Here is a 16,033-nt window from a genome sequence, read left to right as displayed (position 1 = left end):
GAAGCCTTTCACATTGTCTCTTTAAAATTTCGTGATGACTTCCCTAACAGAAGCATCTATGGGTTGGGAATTTATTCTTAGGAGAGGAAAAATGCAGATTTGAACTTCAGGTGGAAGAAACTCTCCATGGTCATCTCTGCTCACCGGAATGCTCCGGGCTTGTAGAAAGAAGTTCATTCCACGGCTCCAAGGTTTGCTTACGTGGAGCTGGCTGTCCTTCAATATTTTGCATATCATATGTAATTGTTTTTAAATATTATTAACAAAAGTTATTAAGTAGTAAGACTCTCCAAACAAACCTTGAGCAGAAAGATAAATGTTGTGTTTCATTTACCTTATCTTACTCCAGCTTTCCCCTGTTTTCAAGTTTCATCTTTTGACAAGTGGAAAACAAACAGAAACAACTATGTTTTTTTTTTAACCAAGCTCTAAATGCACCATTTCAACTTTTTCAAGAAAACACTTGCTTTCCCAAGTACGTTTGAGTGCGTACATTCCTTTTTAAGATTTTATGCTCTGGGCAGTTTAGTTCTTAGGTTTGCATGAAGATTTTCTGTTGTTGATTTCTGAAAATCACAATTAATCCTTTTATATGCTCTGCAACACTGAACAATCTCACACTGTACTTTCTAAAAAAGATTCCCTTTGTTTTTGTCAAATAGCAACAAACAACATGAAAAGCTTAGATACTGTTTCAGGACTTGACAGAGTGCAAAAATTCATACCCTTCACTGAGTGCAAACTTTTTTTCTATGTCAGTCAAAATATATTCTCTCTCTTTCTTCTCTCTGTTGCTCTCCCTCCTAATTACCCATCTCTATCTCTGAAAAGATTTTTGTTTCACTGAATTCTTTTTCTAAAATAATTTTACATATTACTAAGTTGGGTACCAAGAATGTATCTACTGCAGGCCTAGTCACTGCTAATTTAATTCCTGACTACAGAAAAAAAATGGATACTTTTTAGCACTTACAGTAGCCAGCATTAAAAAAGTAATCTCATGATTACAAAGGGATGAATTAAGCATGTCATAATAAAATTGGTTTTGGTCAGACGTCCCTTGTTCCAACAGGCTCCACAGCTGTCACAAACTGGACACTTCGGTAGCCTCCGGGTGCTCCCCCTGCCTCCAGTCTTCTTTCCTCCAGTCCATGTCCCACTTTAGCAAGTGGGCTTCTTAAAGCACAGATCCAGTGATGTCACTTGTCTGCTTAAAACACTGCAATGGCTCCACGTGGCCCTTAATATGAAGACATGAGTTTCAAAACTCTGCCTTCCTTTCCAGTCTCATCTGGGATCATTCCTCCAAATCCCAACTGTCCTGTAGCCACACAATCCTCATCTCAGATGAAGGCCCCATCTCTCTTACCTTTGGTCTTCCCACTTTGTCATTCTGCATATCACCTCCCCAAGCCCACAGACCAGCCTCTCTGCCTCCACCTGAATGGCTTCTACTTATCATTAGGATCCCAGTTGGGACCCTGAAGCAAAGTGAAGACCTACAGTCTCCTTCACATCCCCAGACTCCTCTGTCATAGGCTCTTCACATTTTTACAGTTGCTTGTTTGATTACCTCCCTTCCCCAGTTAGGCACCAAGCTCATGAGAGCCTGCCTAGCATGCCCCAGAATTCAGCACATTCATAGTAGGTAATCAAATACACTTAGGGAATGAGTGACTAGCACAGACCCTGACCTCAAGAAGCTCATGATAGAGTAGTAAAGTAGCCCCAAAATATGGCAAAATGTGTTTCATTATCACCTTATTTATGCATGACTAAATAAGGGAGGTTGTATAATTATTTATTTTTAAAGACCATTTCTTTACCAGTTGATTACCATATTTTTGGACCATAAGATGCACCTAAGTTTTAGAGGAGGAAAATAGGAAAAAAAATTGAAGCAAAAAATGTGGTAAAATATTTAATAACATAAATACCATAATATTTCACCAATGTAAATGTAAACAGAAGTCAACAGCAGCATTAACAACCATTATTTCTCCCAAATTGGGTGGGGGGAGTGCATCTTATAGTCCAAAAAACATGGGAAATCATACAGAATTTTCTATAAAAACCAACAAAGTGCCAAAAATGCCATGTGTATTTGAATGCATTTGTGCTTATTTTTTCCAGTAACAGATTTCATATTTGCTGAAAATGTCAGAGGTAATCCACTACCTATTACAAATTTTGAGATAGTAACACATAACCATATTGACTGAATCTAGGATCCCTAGTGCTAAAAGTGTGACCACATAACAACATGAAGCAACCACTGTTCTAAACTAATATAATTTTGCCTGAACAAATTCATCAAATACTTGAAAGTCCAACATTGTCACACGCTCTACTTTGCATCTTCTCAAATTAGAAAATCTTGTCGTCATGACTCAAATACACAATTTCTAGATGTCAAACCTCTTTCTACTTTAGCCAAGGATTCACAGACTATTTGAGTTTGGGTAGTTGGTGACAACACTTTACATAAATAGAATTATTTAAACTTTGCCTTTCACTATATTTTCCCCCTCATTAGCAGTAATACTCTCTATATCAAGCAAGGTGTTCACTGATGTCTATCATAAAGTAGTGTATGGGATTGGCTGCGTGTCCTCTGGACTCTGCTGTTTTAATCCTGTCATTGATTGTCACATATCCAGCAGATAAATGATCTGTCTGTGGCCCAGACCGTTCTTGCTCCTATAAATCCTGCAGCTCAGAAAGCTCCCTCAACAAGTACTTGCCCAGAAGCCCTTACCCATGAAGAAGATGGATAGGAACCCTAGACCTGCCCACCCTCTAGGGAGTGCCATGTCTTATCTGTAATGTTGTCGTTGGTGAATTTATAAGTCATTGTAGAAAGGGGATGAACAAAAGAAGACATAGGGAGACTGATGAAGCAATGATGGGAATTAGGATTCCTGAGGTGATGAAGGCCATGGGGGAGTCCAGGACTGAGAGCAATGAGCTGTACCTGCAGGAAGAGTGTCACTCTGAGAACAGGAAAGATTTATTTTAAGCTGTCATGGCTGTGTATAGATCCATCTGAAAAAAGAATCCTCTAAAGTGATTTAAGCCATAATAAAAAAAAAAAACTGGTTATAAGTCAATCGGTCACACAGATGTAGCTTAATGGTAAACAACTTTAACCTTTGCATGGATTTTATGACCAAAATACAAACTTTGGGTTTACTCTTGTCAGAAACAAAATTTCATAGACAAATTTTTCTCAAGCACATGTCAAAGTGTCAAAGCAATGTGTGAGGGTAGAAAAAGTATGAAAATGGAAAATAGAGGCTTATAGAATGCTGGGAAACAGAATGCATATAGAAGCAGCTAGTTTTTTCCTCCTTTCCTATTTATTAAAGTACAAAGATTGCTGTTTTTTTCACAATAGCATAAAATCATCATGTTCAGTTCAATTGTTATAAAGGAAATCAGCAGCAAGTGTGTGATGCCAGATAGACCAACTGCTGGTGAGGGGAAAAGGGGGCCACTGGAGAGGCCAGAGACAATCACACCTGTGTTTGAGATCGGGGATAACTCAGGTGCATCCCCCATTTTGTAGGGCCAACACTAATAAAAATAAGAAATCTCATCAACAGAGATCAGAAGCAGAACGCCAAGTAATAGTTTTAGTTTTAAATACTTGCAGATTATTCCTTCTTTTTCCTCCACCTTCAAAGATATAGAATACATCATTTACCCTTTGATTAGTTTTGGGGGAGATAAAGACTTTTTTGTATGATAGCAGCCTTCATTTGCTATTTGGGGATTGGAAATGATGTCAGTTCCCTCAGGCTCCTTACCTATCTTACATCAACAACTGCCCCTGTCCTGCTGTTTGAATGACCACAGGTAAAACTGCCATGTGGGAGTTCTTGTTAGTTTCACTTTGCCTGGAAATAGCACCAAGGCCACATAACAGCAAGAAATCTAGTAGGTTAAAATACATCACTTTTCAATCATTATTGTCTTCGGCATGCTGAAAAAAGTTTATATATTAGTCATTGCATGCTATACCACTGCACTTACAGCTCCAAGAGCCAGGCCTAGAGGAGATGAGAAAATTATATTTGTAGAGACAAGAACCTTCCAGATGAAAGAATTGGACTCAATCTTCCTGTTAAGAAGGGTATTATTTTTTTTGTTTGCTTTTTCTTTGAATATGGTTTTGTTTGGTTTAGGGGGGTGAGGTAAGGTTAAGAAGAGTTTACTTATTGTCCTCAAAATAATGTGGAACATTGCTGAATCTGACATAACTGAAAGTTCAAGTTGTTTTTGTCTTCTGCCTACTTAATCTCAAAACACCACCCAAGTACTGTTCCTTAAAGCACACGTAACCCCTTTCCCGCCAAGAAGCCCTTAGCCATCCGTACCCTGTCCTGAAACTTGGCACTATTATTACCTGTACCAGAGGTGAATAATTATTATATGGCCCGGGTTAAAGTGAGGTTGTTTAGAGAAAACATTGATGATCAAAAGATATGAAATGAGAACACAGGGATTAATATCAACTGGAACTAATCACACCATGCATTTGTCTCAAAAAGTTGAGTTGTTTGATCACTTACTTTTAACTGAGAACCATAAAAATCCCAGCCCTTTGATCAGAACTCCCGTTCCCTAACCCTGGTGGTAGAACCTAGCACTAGCACTCAGCGCTGGAAATGTGGTTCACTGATTTGCCTGTCACAAGAAAGCTGTAGGGGACAAACCCTGAACTTGTGGTGCTCTTATTTCGGAAGCTTACTGAACCAATGGTTTTGCTTGTCTGAGTTTTAAAAGTAAATTAAACAAAATAAATCTCCTAAGAAAGAATGCATAGAAATGTGATGGTGTGTCTTATACTTCAAAAATATATCAAAGCAGATGGATGGATGTGCAAAAAAGCAAGAATAATAAAATGTATTAGTGGTAGAATCTAGGTAATAAGTGTACAGGTTCTTACTATAAAATTTGTTTAACTTTGTTGTATGTCTGAAACTTTTCATGATAAAATATTGGAAAAGATATATAAGGTACATACTTAACAATACATTTGTATACTTAAGAAAATGCCATTGCACAACAACATGAAATTGAATAATTTTAATGGGTGTTTATGTTGAGGAATTCTCATCTTTGGAAAACTTAAAAAATAGGGAATATTTTTAATGGCCTTTCTCATCCCTTCAGGTTGTTCTCCTGCAGATCAAGAGCCACCCTAAGACAGGGACACCAGCATTGAGGAGGGACTGTGAGACTGCAGGGAGAATTGTGTACATCACTGCCATTTTATTATCCAGTACTAAGTACTTGGAATATCTATTTTCTCAATTAGATTTAGCCTTAAAATAAAAGTTACTAAATGAATGAATAGATGTGTCTGATTTAAAACATAGCTTAAAATGCATCACCATATTTGTTGTCCTTATATTTCTTTTTTCACCCAGCAATATACCTTTAGAACTGACTTTGATTGCCATATGTTATGCTTGCTCACGCCTGGCCCAAAACTGAAAAATAGTGCCCTGTGGCTATTTTGTTTTACTATAACATGGTCACTGTGGGAGGGAAAATCCCAACTGTGAATGTCTTTTAAAAAGAAAAAAACAATGTTCTTGAAAAATGCCAGATTTAACAAGCCCCTCTGTAAATGATTCTCTGTAACGATGGCATTTTCCCCATAGAAAGTTGATTTCCTCCAATGTAAGAAAAATAGAAGATCTGAAATTTGTCTTTTTAATTAATAAGGTGATTATTTTCTATGTGAAAAGTCAGTCCGGGCTTATGTCCTAAGCAGGGGAAACTCAAGCTTTTATTCCAGGCCTTTTGGGAGAAATTTCTCTTTCTCCCTTATTTCCTGTTTTCCCTTTTCACTATTTCTCTGACTCCTACAGCAGTGATGTTTGTGCCTGAGCTGATACTGTGCATATTTTAGTAAAAGGGGAGGGGGGGACGTGGGACCAAAATGATGTCAGAGAACTGAGAAACTGAATATCATGAGGGAGAGTGGAGAGGAAAGGGGCATATTAAATACAATAAACAAAACATTCACTCCACCATCCTAACAACTTGCCACAAGGGACATAAGCAATAACTGTAGCATGAATCTCTACATTTAAAAAAAAAAAGCTTTTATTCCTCCAGAAACATAATAAAAGGTAAAACCCTGACCTAGTCATTTTTCAGCAAAATAGACTTTAAATGCCTTTTCCACAGCAAGTTTATGGATCTCTCCAGCAATCACATTTTGTTTACTTTTTTATTATAAAAGAAATGTATTCTTATTTCAAAAAGTACCCCAAGTATAAAGAGAATGCATAAAACATAAATAATTTCATCTCACAGAGAAAATGGACTTTTAATATTTCATACATATCCTTCCATATATTATATATATCACAAAAATATATTTTTGTGTTTTATATATATAAGACAAAAATATATATATATAACATAATTGTGTGCTTTGAAAGAGAAACATGCAGTTTTTCTCTAAAAGGGCTTTGTCCTTACACTCTTGCTTCATGAATTATCTCCCCTTACCCTCTGATATCCGCATTTTCACTTTTTTTTTTTATCAGTTTCTTCTTGAACTATACACACACTCAATAACTTTACACACGAGGGTTGGGGAGCAACTATAGTAACTTTCACATCATTCTTTCCCTGCATCTTTTGTCTTTTCACTAGCAATCTTTCTTCTTCTTTTTCCTTTTTTTTTTTTAAACTGTGGTTAGAACACTTAGCATGAGCTCCACCATCTTAACAATGTTTCCCTCCTTCCCTTTTTATTCAAGCTTCCCTAAGGGAAACTAACTCCTCTCCCACTCCCTTACTGCCACTGTATTCACTCATTTACTCTAACCCTGGTTCCATCTTCATGAATTCTTCTATTCCTCATCCTTGATCACTTCCACAATGCCCAATACAATGTAAGTTTGCTGTTCACATCCTTGACCTTTCATCAGCACTTGACACTATCCAGAACTCTTTTGTTCCTTTGACTGCATTCTCCTGGGTCTCCTACATCTATGGACTCTTACCAAATTGCAAGTGGGGCCCTGCTGCTCGACACCATCCTCTAGGCAAAATTCTGGAGGCAAAGGTTTGGTGATAAAGGAAACGAGTCTTTATTCAAAAGCAACACAATTTTGGAATAACAGCTTTCCACATACATTAGTCACTCATAGTTTTAATCCCTTAGTCCTATCAATAAATCTTTAACACCTGAATTCACCTATCATTCCCCCTGTTAGTTTTTAATTATTTTTGGAAGACTGGCAGGCTTTGCCTCAGAGTTCATCCCTTCTAGAACACCCAAAGAAGAATAACTCTGGCACCCCCTGGCACCCTCTGCCAGGCCAGCCTGATCCTAAGCTATGCCCAGAGTTTCTTCTCCCATCCAAAATACTGTCCTTTGGGAAACACAGGCAGCTGCAACACAATCATCCAGACATCCTCAAGGAAGACAACCCAAGAGCCAGTCTCTGTCCTCTTTTTATATTAAATATTCTGGCCCACAATTCCATGTACTCTGGAGGCATTCAGCTTCTCAGCCAATCCCATCCTAGACTGTTTGCCATTGCCTCAGGCAACCTCCTTCTACAACCCCTCCCCAGTGTTTTGATCAGATCTCTCTCTATCATGAACTCTTCCGCTCAGCCTCCTTCACTGGGCTCTTTCCTTAGGCCCATTCTTTAAATACAACATTCTCCAGGACTCTGGTCTTAGTCCTCATCTGAATGAGCCCATCCATGCCTCCAGTTTTGATTATCCTCAGCAATCCATTTGCCCTGCCTTATCTCTCTTCTCATCTAAGATATAGGTCTGTATGTCCAAAGGGCTGACTGGATATTTCCACAAAGATGAACTTTCCAAAGATACCACAAACTCAGGAAGTATCTTCTCAGAAAATCATCTCCTTTCCCAATTTGTCCTCTCTGATACTCTATTCAGTTGGTTGAGACACCATTTAATAGCTGTAATTGTGTAAATAACAACAAAGACATTTTTAAAAATACTTCATACAAACTTGACCACTGAAGGAAATAATATTTGCATTTATTTTGACATCTGTAGTTAATCACAAATTACATTTGGGGCTAACATACAATTAGCTCTAAAAAGAAACTGCTAGAGAATCTGATAATTAGGAGTCCATTGGTGATTGTCAAGAATGCAATTACAGTCAGTTGCAACCTGATTGTGATTGGTTTAGAAGTGAAGAGAAAGGAAGGAACTATTGCTAGTAAGAATGGATCACTCTTTCAAGCTTGACATTGAAGAGTTAAGAGAGATTAAATGAATGCCTTTGGGGTAGCAATTTTCAACAGGTATGCCTCAAGAGGCATACTGGTGTGCCATAGAATTTGTATTTTAAATTTTTTCCACTGGTATTTTTTCTTTTTCTTATTGTTGTTCTATTACAGTTTTCCCAATTTTCCCCCACTGTTCTTCCCTGCCCACTGAACCCCCACCAGTCAATCCCCACCCTGTTGTCCATGTCCATGGGTCATTTATACTTGTTCCTTGACTAGACCCTTCCCCTTCTTTCCCTCCTTATCCCCCTCCCCCTGCAAGAATTTTTAAAATGTGCAATATCTGACTATTTATTCATGGGCACTCACCTCTTTTCCCTTAGACTGCCAAATTTAAAAAATGACAATAGCTAACACAATAGTCATCTAATGTGAATGAATCAAAATTATACCTATTTTTTGGTCAGATTGGCAAAATATACATTTTCGGTGTGCCTCAGAATTTTAGTAATTAGTTTATGTGTGCTATGAGATGAAAAATGTTGAAAATTGCTGCTTCAGGAGAAAGCAGATATGAGGAAGTCATCTTTTAGGACAGCGGAAACTAAACAATTTTGCAGCCTTCAGAAGGGATTGAAGATAAGCATAATTAGAAGATAAGAAATGAGTACATTCTGACCGCCATGAAGAAGAGAATATGAAGGTCCCTATACTTTTGTCTGTATAGTCTCCATGCAACATTGGCTTTAATAAATTTAGGTCTATTACTTATCATTCATTGCAGTATTAAATGATAGTAAAAAAAATTCTAAACATTAACATATTACCTTTAACCTTTACATTTATTTTGACATCTGTAGTTCAGCAAGAATTGCATCTGAGGCTAGTTTGTACAGTTAACTAATCACATGTTCCTTTTTTCCTTTCAAACTATCCTTTATATATTCCATAACTAATGAGTGTGAAGAATCCCTTTAATTCAACCCAGACACAAGTAGTACCTTTTAATTAATCTTGTTATTTTCTAGTAAAATCTTATTCTAAAATTGAACATTAGAGTGCTTCATTTTTCAGGTCTCTATCCTATCAGACTGTGTTGTTTTTTTGCTGTTACTTGCAAAATTTTCTTCTATAATACATTCTGTATCTGCAACCATACATTTTCCCTGTATGATTTCCAAGTTTTATGGTTTATTTGATTCCAGTGAATAAACATACCTTTGTGTGCTACTCTTTTTTTGAGATTTTATTTATTTATTTTTAGAGAGAGAAGGGAGGGAGAAAGAGAGAGAGATAAACATCAATGTGCGATTGCTGGGGGTTATGGCCTACAACCCAGGTACCCTGACTGGGAATCGAACCTGCGACACTTTGGTTCGCAGCCCGCGCTCAATCCACTGAGCTATGCCAGCCAGGGCTTGTGTGCTACTTTTGAGGAGGAGAGAGTGAGGGGTGGGAAGCGTGAGGTAAATAGGGTTAAGGAGAGGTGGTGGAATGCCTGCAGAGAGGAAAGATTAGCAGTTAGGCTCAATGCTCTTAAGGAAACAGATCTGATTCAGTGGTATTAAAAAAGTTATTAGCACTAAGAAAGGACTGGACACTCCTCTTTCCAGTTACTCAGAAAGGATTGGGAATGGCGTGGGGAAGGTGGGAAGTAGTATGTTTAGGGTTTTAGAGATGGGACACCCATCATCAGCTGAAATCTGCTCACAGGGAATGAGGCCTTGTCGGCAAATGATGACTATTTCCTTTGTCTTTTTCCTCACTTTCCCCACCTCAAAGTCTTCTCCATTTTAGCTCCACTGCACTGATGCTCCCTCAGCAACTGCACTTAGGTAAGCAGTGCCCAGATGGGCTCCAAGCAGACAGCATTCTGAGGCTGAGGTGGAAAGGGGCCTGCCCTTCCTGCCTCAGTTGAAATCCTCAGCTCCAGCGTCCCCCAGGAGAGGTGGGAGGAGCACAGGAAGTGATTACCCTCTGGCTTCTCCTCCCACAGAAGCCCTGCCTCCTCACGCCTGGACAGGGGAGAGTTGAGCTTTCTTTCTCCTTCTAGTTCAGTCCTTTGGCTAATGTGAAAGACCACGCAGAAGCTCTGGATTTGCTTTTTGTGCTTGACAAAAGTGCATAGATAGAAGACAGGGATCCCCAGCTGGGAGGAGGGAGGAGAGCTGAAGATCCCTGCTTGAGCTGGCTGATCTAAGCAGTCAAAGTGGGAGCTGAGTGCTCGAAAGAGGATTATGCTCGCACTAGAAATGAGCAGTAAGTGAGCGAATAACCATTACGGTTTAGAAAAGGCTTAATCCCCCTGGGGTTATGGGGTGAACTAGAAAATATTGCTTAACTCTAGAGTAAAACTGTAAAGATTCTGACTGTATACTTGTGTGCTGTTTGGAGACTAGGGGTTTAAGTGCAGAATCTAAATTCATCCTCCCACTTTTGGAAAATACCAACTTCTACTTACAGTAGTCGGGGCTGTAATCTCCTTCCCTGTCCTAGCCTCTCCCCAGAAAAGTTTACTGCTATATCAGATAAGGAGTTGGAATTAAATTGGAAAGTTGGAATTTTATATTGGCAGAAATTGCAACCTTGACTTACATGTTCTGTGAATGCTGACATTTTTACATCAGTCAGCAGTGATCTGCTAATCACAAGGAAGTTTGGGGTGGATCATTAAAAAGGAAAAATTGAGAGCTTTTATGACAAAGTACTGAGTAGCTGAGTAGTCCATATGTGTGGGATAAAATATACAAATGTATATAATGAATAATAGGTGGTTTAAAAAAAAGTACTGAACTAGAACAGCAGTCAGGAAACAGAAGTGCTAGGATAAAAATTAGAAAAGAAGAAATTTTTGTTTCAATGACTTTTTTGCACAGACTAAATTTTCACAATGTTTACAAAGCCAAGATAATGATTCAGGGATACTTCAGTTATTGTCATACATTATAAATACTATTGCTGGGCAAGAGCTGTGGTTCTTCGGTCAGCAAGTTCTGGCAATGAAGCCACTGCCACTGGTACAAAGAATTCTGGGATGTCTGACAGTGAAATGGATGGAAGGACCCACACTCCATCTCTACTTAATGTCCTTTTGTCCAGAAATCGTGTCATGCAAATGAGCTACTTGGTACGTATACAGATCAATATTTGGAAAGGCATTTCTAAATGTTTTGCATTAGAGATTCTGTGGACAATGTCCTATGGCAACCAGTGGACTAAAAGGATACAAAAGCAAAGTGATAGGAAGTCAGTTTGACTGAAACCAGCTTGTTCTTTTTGTTTTCCATTAATCCTGAAATGGAACCTCAAATGAGGACAAGAATAACAACAGAGAGAATACTGTGGCCATCTGTTCTGTTCTAAGTGGCAAAATTCATTAATATATGAATGAGATTTTATTTATGCATCCCAATACTTGAAGATTCAGAAACCTCTTTATTGCCAACCCCCCCCCCCCAACAAAATAGTAGGTATGTTTATTGGGGAGGAAATGTGGAAAGCTGGTTTTGAAATGTTATGGGGAAAAAACAGACAAGAATCATGTCCCACAATGTAAACAGATTCGTGTCATGATCCCTGAAGGTTGTAGTTTGTTGTTTCAGTGAGATGGGGAGTCTAATGTGGCACAGTAGGTGCAAACACAAGAAACATTTTTAAATCCCTTAATTCTTGCTAATGTAGCTAATACCTAAAGAAAGGATTGTTTTTTAAAAAATAATAAGCTTGAACTGAAGCTAACCATATGGTGATTTTTTTCTTTTCTTTTTGTTACTGGTCCTCTAAAGAGGTACTTTGATTTCTGAAATTATGAAGAAACATGACATTTCTGGCATTCCCATCAGCCAGTGCAGTAGGAGAAAGGGAAAAAAAGATTCAGATAAATGAACTTTCTCCTGTAAGCACAATAGTAAAATGGTTGTCATGATCTATGTCCTTTTCTAATGTTAGAAGTTTTTCAATGAAATAGGTAGCTGGAGAGTGGTCATGGGGGGGTGGAGGGAACGACAAAATGCCAATAAACTCATTTTTAAAGATGGTCTGTACTCTTTTAACTTCTCAAACTATCTAATTTTGAAAATGATTTATCTTTTTAAAATTATTTCTGAGTTGTTTTTACAATGTTAGTTTTTATCTGATTTATAAGCAAATGTATAAAATCTAAAGATTTGTTATCTGAGTTGCATAATACTGGTCTTATTCTTAAAAATATATAAGGAATTAAAATACAACATTTAATAGTTGAAATCTTCAATTTAGTATTACTGAATGCAATTTCAATCTTTAAGCAAAATGTACTGGGTATCTTTTTTTATTTGTATTGATTTTTAGAGACAGAGAAGGGGGCAAGAAAGAGAGAGATAATAGAAACATTGATTGTTGTTAAACTTATTTATGCATTTATTGGTCAGATCTCCTATGCGCCCTGTGCCCTGACCAGGGGATGAGCCCACAACTTTGGCGTGTGGGTACAATGATGCTCTAACCGCTGAGCTACCTGGCCAGGGCTATATTGAGACTCTTGAAGAAATTACTTATATTAAAGTACTAAGAATTTGAAAAAGAAGCACACCAATATTCAGAGAAGATGAAAGGCATATGGCAGAGATTAAGCAGAAAATAACGAATAATTGTAAACAAACAACTTAAGGATAAAAGCACCTGCTGTCGTCCATGAAAGACTAACATAGAGAATGAGGTGTTATGACTGAGGAACAAGGCTAAGTAAATTTTATCTTTTATAAGTATTAAGTGGGAATTAAGTAATTAATGGAAAGAAACTAAATGATCATTTAAAATTATTCTTTCACAAGAAAAGTAAAGAAAAAGGATATGGAAAACTAAGCAGTGACGAAGACCTCGAAATAATTGTTGATCAAAAGCAGGTAAGTGGATGTTTCCATACGTTTCTCCTGTTGCACTGTAGATTTCGGACGCCTGGGGCCCTCTGAGCATTCGGCCCTGCCCTCACGGAGGCCCACGGAGGCCTGCGTGACGGTGGAGTTTGAAAGCAACTCGGCTCCCCCTGTGATGCCTCTGATCCACTGACTTTTGCATGTCAGCATGTATGTTCTGTATGTAAGAATGATAAAAAATAAAGCAGACAAGAGAACTTTTGGAAAATTAAAAGCCCCACTTGAAAAATGAATCAAAACAAAACAACCATAATATTTGGTTAGAAAAACAGATTAAAACAAAAACCAGAAAATACATTATTTTAAAAATGAGAAATGCTACCATTGGTATAAAACAATGAATATGATTTAGGGAGGGGGTATAAAAGACTTTTGAAAACTGAGAAGTTTTATATTTATTTATTTATATATATATAAATGGCCCAATTTAGTTTCTCAGCTAGGCTTCAGTAAATGTAGAGGTGATTTAAAAAAAAAAAAGAAGCTTTTAATATTCTGCAATACTGCCTATAATTTGAGAAACATCCAGCTTGGGTTTTATATGGGCCCATAAGGTGAAATGAAAACTGCTTAATAGACCATAAACAATGACACACCAGGTAATGGAAGGCATCCAGCTCACACCACTAAATTGGCATTAGCCCTTAACATCTTCGTTAATTATCGGGAGACAGGCTAACTGCACATTCACTTTATATATAAGTGGCATTGACTCTGAGGGTGATGTGAACTCGGGTGGAGATAAATACTTCAAAGAGATCTGAGCAGATGAAGAGTTTAGGAAAAAAGCAAGCTACAGAAAGGCAAGTTGAATTTGGACAATTTCCTAACTGTGCAGTTTGTTTTGTATACGGTGATTGCATTAAAGGAGCAATTGTGTATATTTCTGAGAAGAAAAAAAAAAAGAAGAAGAAAATGACCATCAGAAAATAGCAGCCAGAAACCGTTGACCTAGAGACTTGTTTGTTAGACCTGGAATAACCAAGGTAACTAAAGTGATCTTCTGGGAGAACTGGCCAAACAAAGCATCCCCATGGGAGGTGCAGGATATGTCGATTTTATGGGTTCCCCCAAACTACCTCCGTGTTTTTATTGTCTTATCTTCACTCTCCAGCTCCTAAGTAAAACAGAGGGGTGGAGAGTATTTGCTCCTGTATTTCCATTTAGTGCCAAATTGTCAGTTTAGTTAATAAGGTAAGTGGGGCTGGAGCCCGAGGGCTCCACTGGGCTGGTAGTCTTGTTTTAACTGTGCCAGGATTATTAGTCAGGGCATTAGATCTCCACGTCCCACAGATCCTGCCTCTCGACTGGCACTTAGATCAAAGGGCTGGATCCACCTGGTGAATGAACTAGTAAAATGCAATTCAGTGTATTATGAGAATACACATGTCTCTATATTCTCTATTTTTAAAAAGTTATTTAATTTGTTTCTTAATCATGTAGAATGTAAATACTTACTCATTTTTGCACTTCTTTAGCTTCATCCTACCCCAAAGCTGCTTTTCTTTTCTTTCTTTTTTTCCCCTAAAGCTTCTTTCTGTTTTAACTGAATTTGGGGATTATGAAAACTATAAAATTACACACTGAGATCTCAGAGTGGAAAGCCCAAGGAAGTCATGATTCTTTTTATCTCATGGTCATGGTCTCATGGTATGTTTCATAAGAGTTATGTTGCTGTGCCTAAACACATTTTATTAACTGCTAAAGAATCTTTTCAAAAATGAGAGAGAAGGAGACAGAGAGAGAGCCGGGGCAGAGGGTGGGGGTAAGGAAGGGAGGGAGGGAGGGACAAACTACTTTACTGCTCCTTCAGAAAATAACCCTTTCTATACCTGGATCCAATAAGGGAGAGTTTTGTTTGCCAGTCACTGTTTGCCTCTGTAGTTATCAGGTTTCCTCCAGTGCCATTGTGCCAGTTGGTACCAACTGGCAGTGACCCAGATATGCTGAATCATTCATGTCAAACGTGTTTGAAAAGATGAGTAATTATGAATATGACTTGGCATTGGGATTAGCTGCTGGTTATAAGGGTAGTTCTTTCTATTCAAAGAGGTTATTTAGTGTTGATATTGTGAGTAAATTCTAGATCGGAACAATGATGACAATGTTGATACCTGCAAGTAAAATATGTGGGAAAGCGCTTTAATTAGTCTTCATAATACTACAAACAGTTCTTCCTGAATTTAAAAGATCTGTGTTTAAAATGTGTGTAAAATACATGTGTAATTTTGCTTCATCTGATAAATATTATATATTATTTATATATAAATAGATTATATATTATAGATTTTGTATTAAATATTATATATTCTTTGTTATATATACACTCACTATTTGGGGAAGAATCTTTATGTTCAATACATTATTCCTGTACCTTTCAGAAACATGGTAGAAATGTGTTAGAAAACTGTACTTGAACAATGATTAAAATTTAAAAAAAAGAAGTAGAAATATAAAAAAAAGAAATGTGTTAGTCAATCTTCATATAATAGCAAATAGTTTTTTCAATAAATGGTGCCAAAAGAAAATCTAAAGATGATAGATAAAATGCTTGGAGGCTGTGAAGGGCAGAAGTCTACTAATCTCATCAAATCTGTCATTCAGAGGCTGTAGCGCTACAAATGCCTGGCACACTATATGCCATTTTATTAGTCATGTGATTTGCAGGCCTTGTACCTCCACAGAAAGCCCACAATTTTGCTTACATAGGCAAATTAATAACAGAAGCAGCAAAGAGTATATGCATTTTGTTCTCCCTGGCTTCCCCTGAACATTAAGGGGATAAAAGGTCATTTCTGTGTTACTACTACATAAGAAAATTTTGTAAAAGTCAACAGTTTTATTGTTAAATGGTAATATTGTACTTCTCTCTTT

At 37.5% G+C, this 16,033-nt stretch overlaps 1 protein-coding gene across 11 annotated transcripts in view; it reads left to right on the top strand.

The window, feature by feature from the left end:
* The window catches only part of PEX5L (peroxisomal biogenesis factor 5 like), a 205,476-nt gene that overhangs the window by 46,598 nt on the left and 142,845 nt on the right, over window positions 1–16,033 (top strand). For 2 of the 11 annotated variants that reach the window (XM_036017727.1, XM_028504607.2), the window contains exons 1-2: window positions 10,272–11,373; window positions 13,058–13,129. The exons of 3 other annotated variants lie outside the window; for them this stretch is intronic. In XM_036017727.1, the coding sequence (XP_035873620.1) occupies window positions 11,281–11,373; window positions 13,058–13,129 (165 nt within the window). In that variant the 5' untranslated portion in view covers window positions 10,272–11,280. Of the gene's footprint in view, window positions 1–10,266; window positions 11,374–13,057; window positions 13,130–16,033 lie in introns of those variants that run through there. 6 more of the 11 variants (XM_036017731.1, XM_036017725.1, XM_036017728.1 and 3 more) reach the window with 5 other exon arrangements.

This window comes from Phyllostomus discolor, chromosome 2 (assembly GCF_004126475.2).
Source record: "Phyllostomus discolor isolate MPI-MPIP mPhyDis1 chromosome 2, mPhyDis1.pri.v3, whole genome shotgun sequence".
Taxonomy (NCBI): domain Eukaryota; kingdom Metazoa; phylum Chordata; class Mammalia; order Chiroptera; family Phyllostomidae; genus Phyllostomus; species Phyllostomus discolor.
The sequence above is the reverse complement of the archived record's forward strand: the minus strand, read 5'-3'. Positions and strand labels throughout refer to the sequence as shown.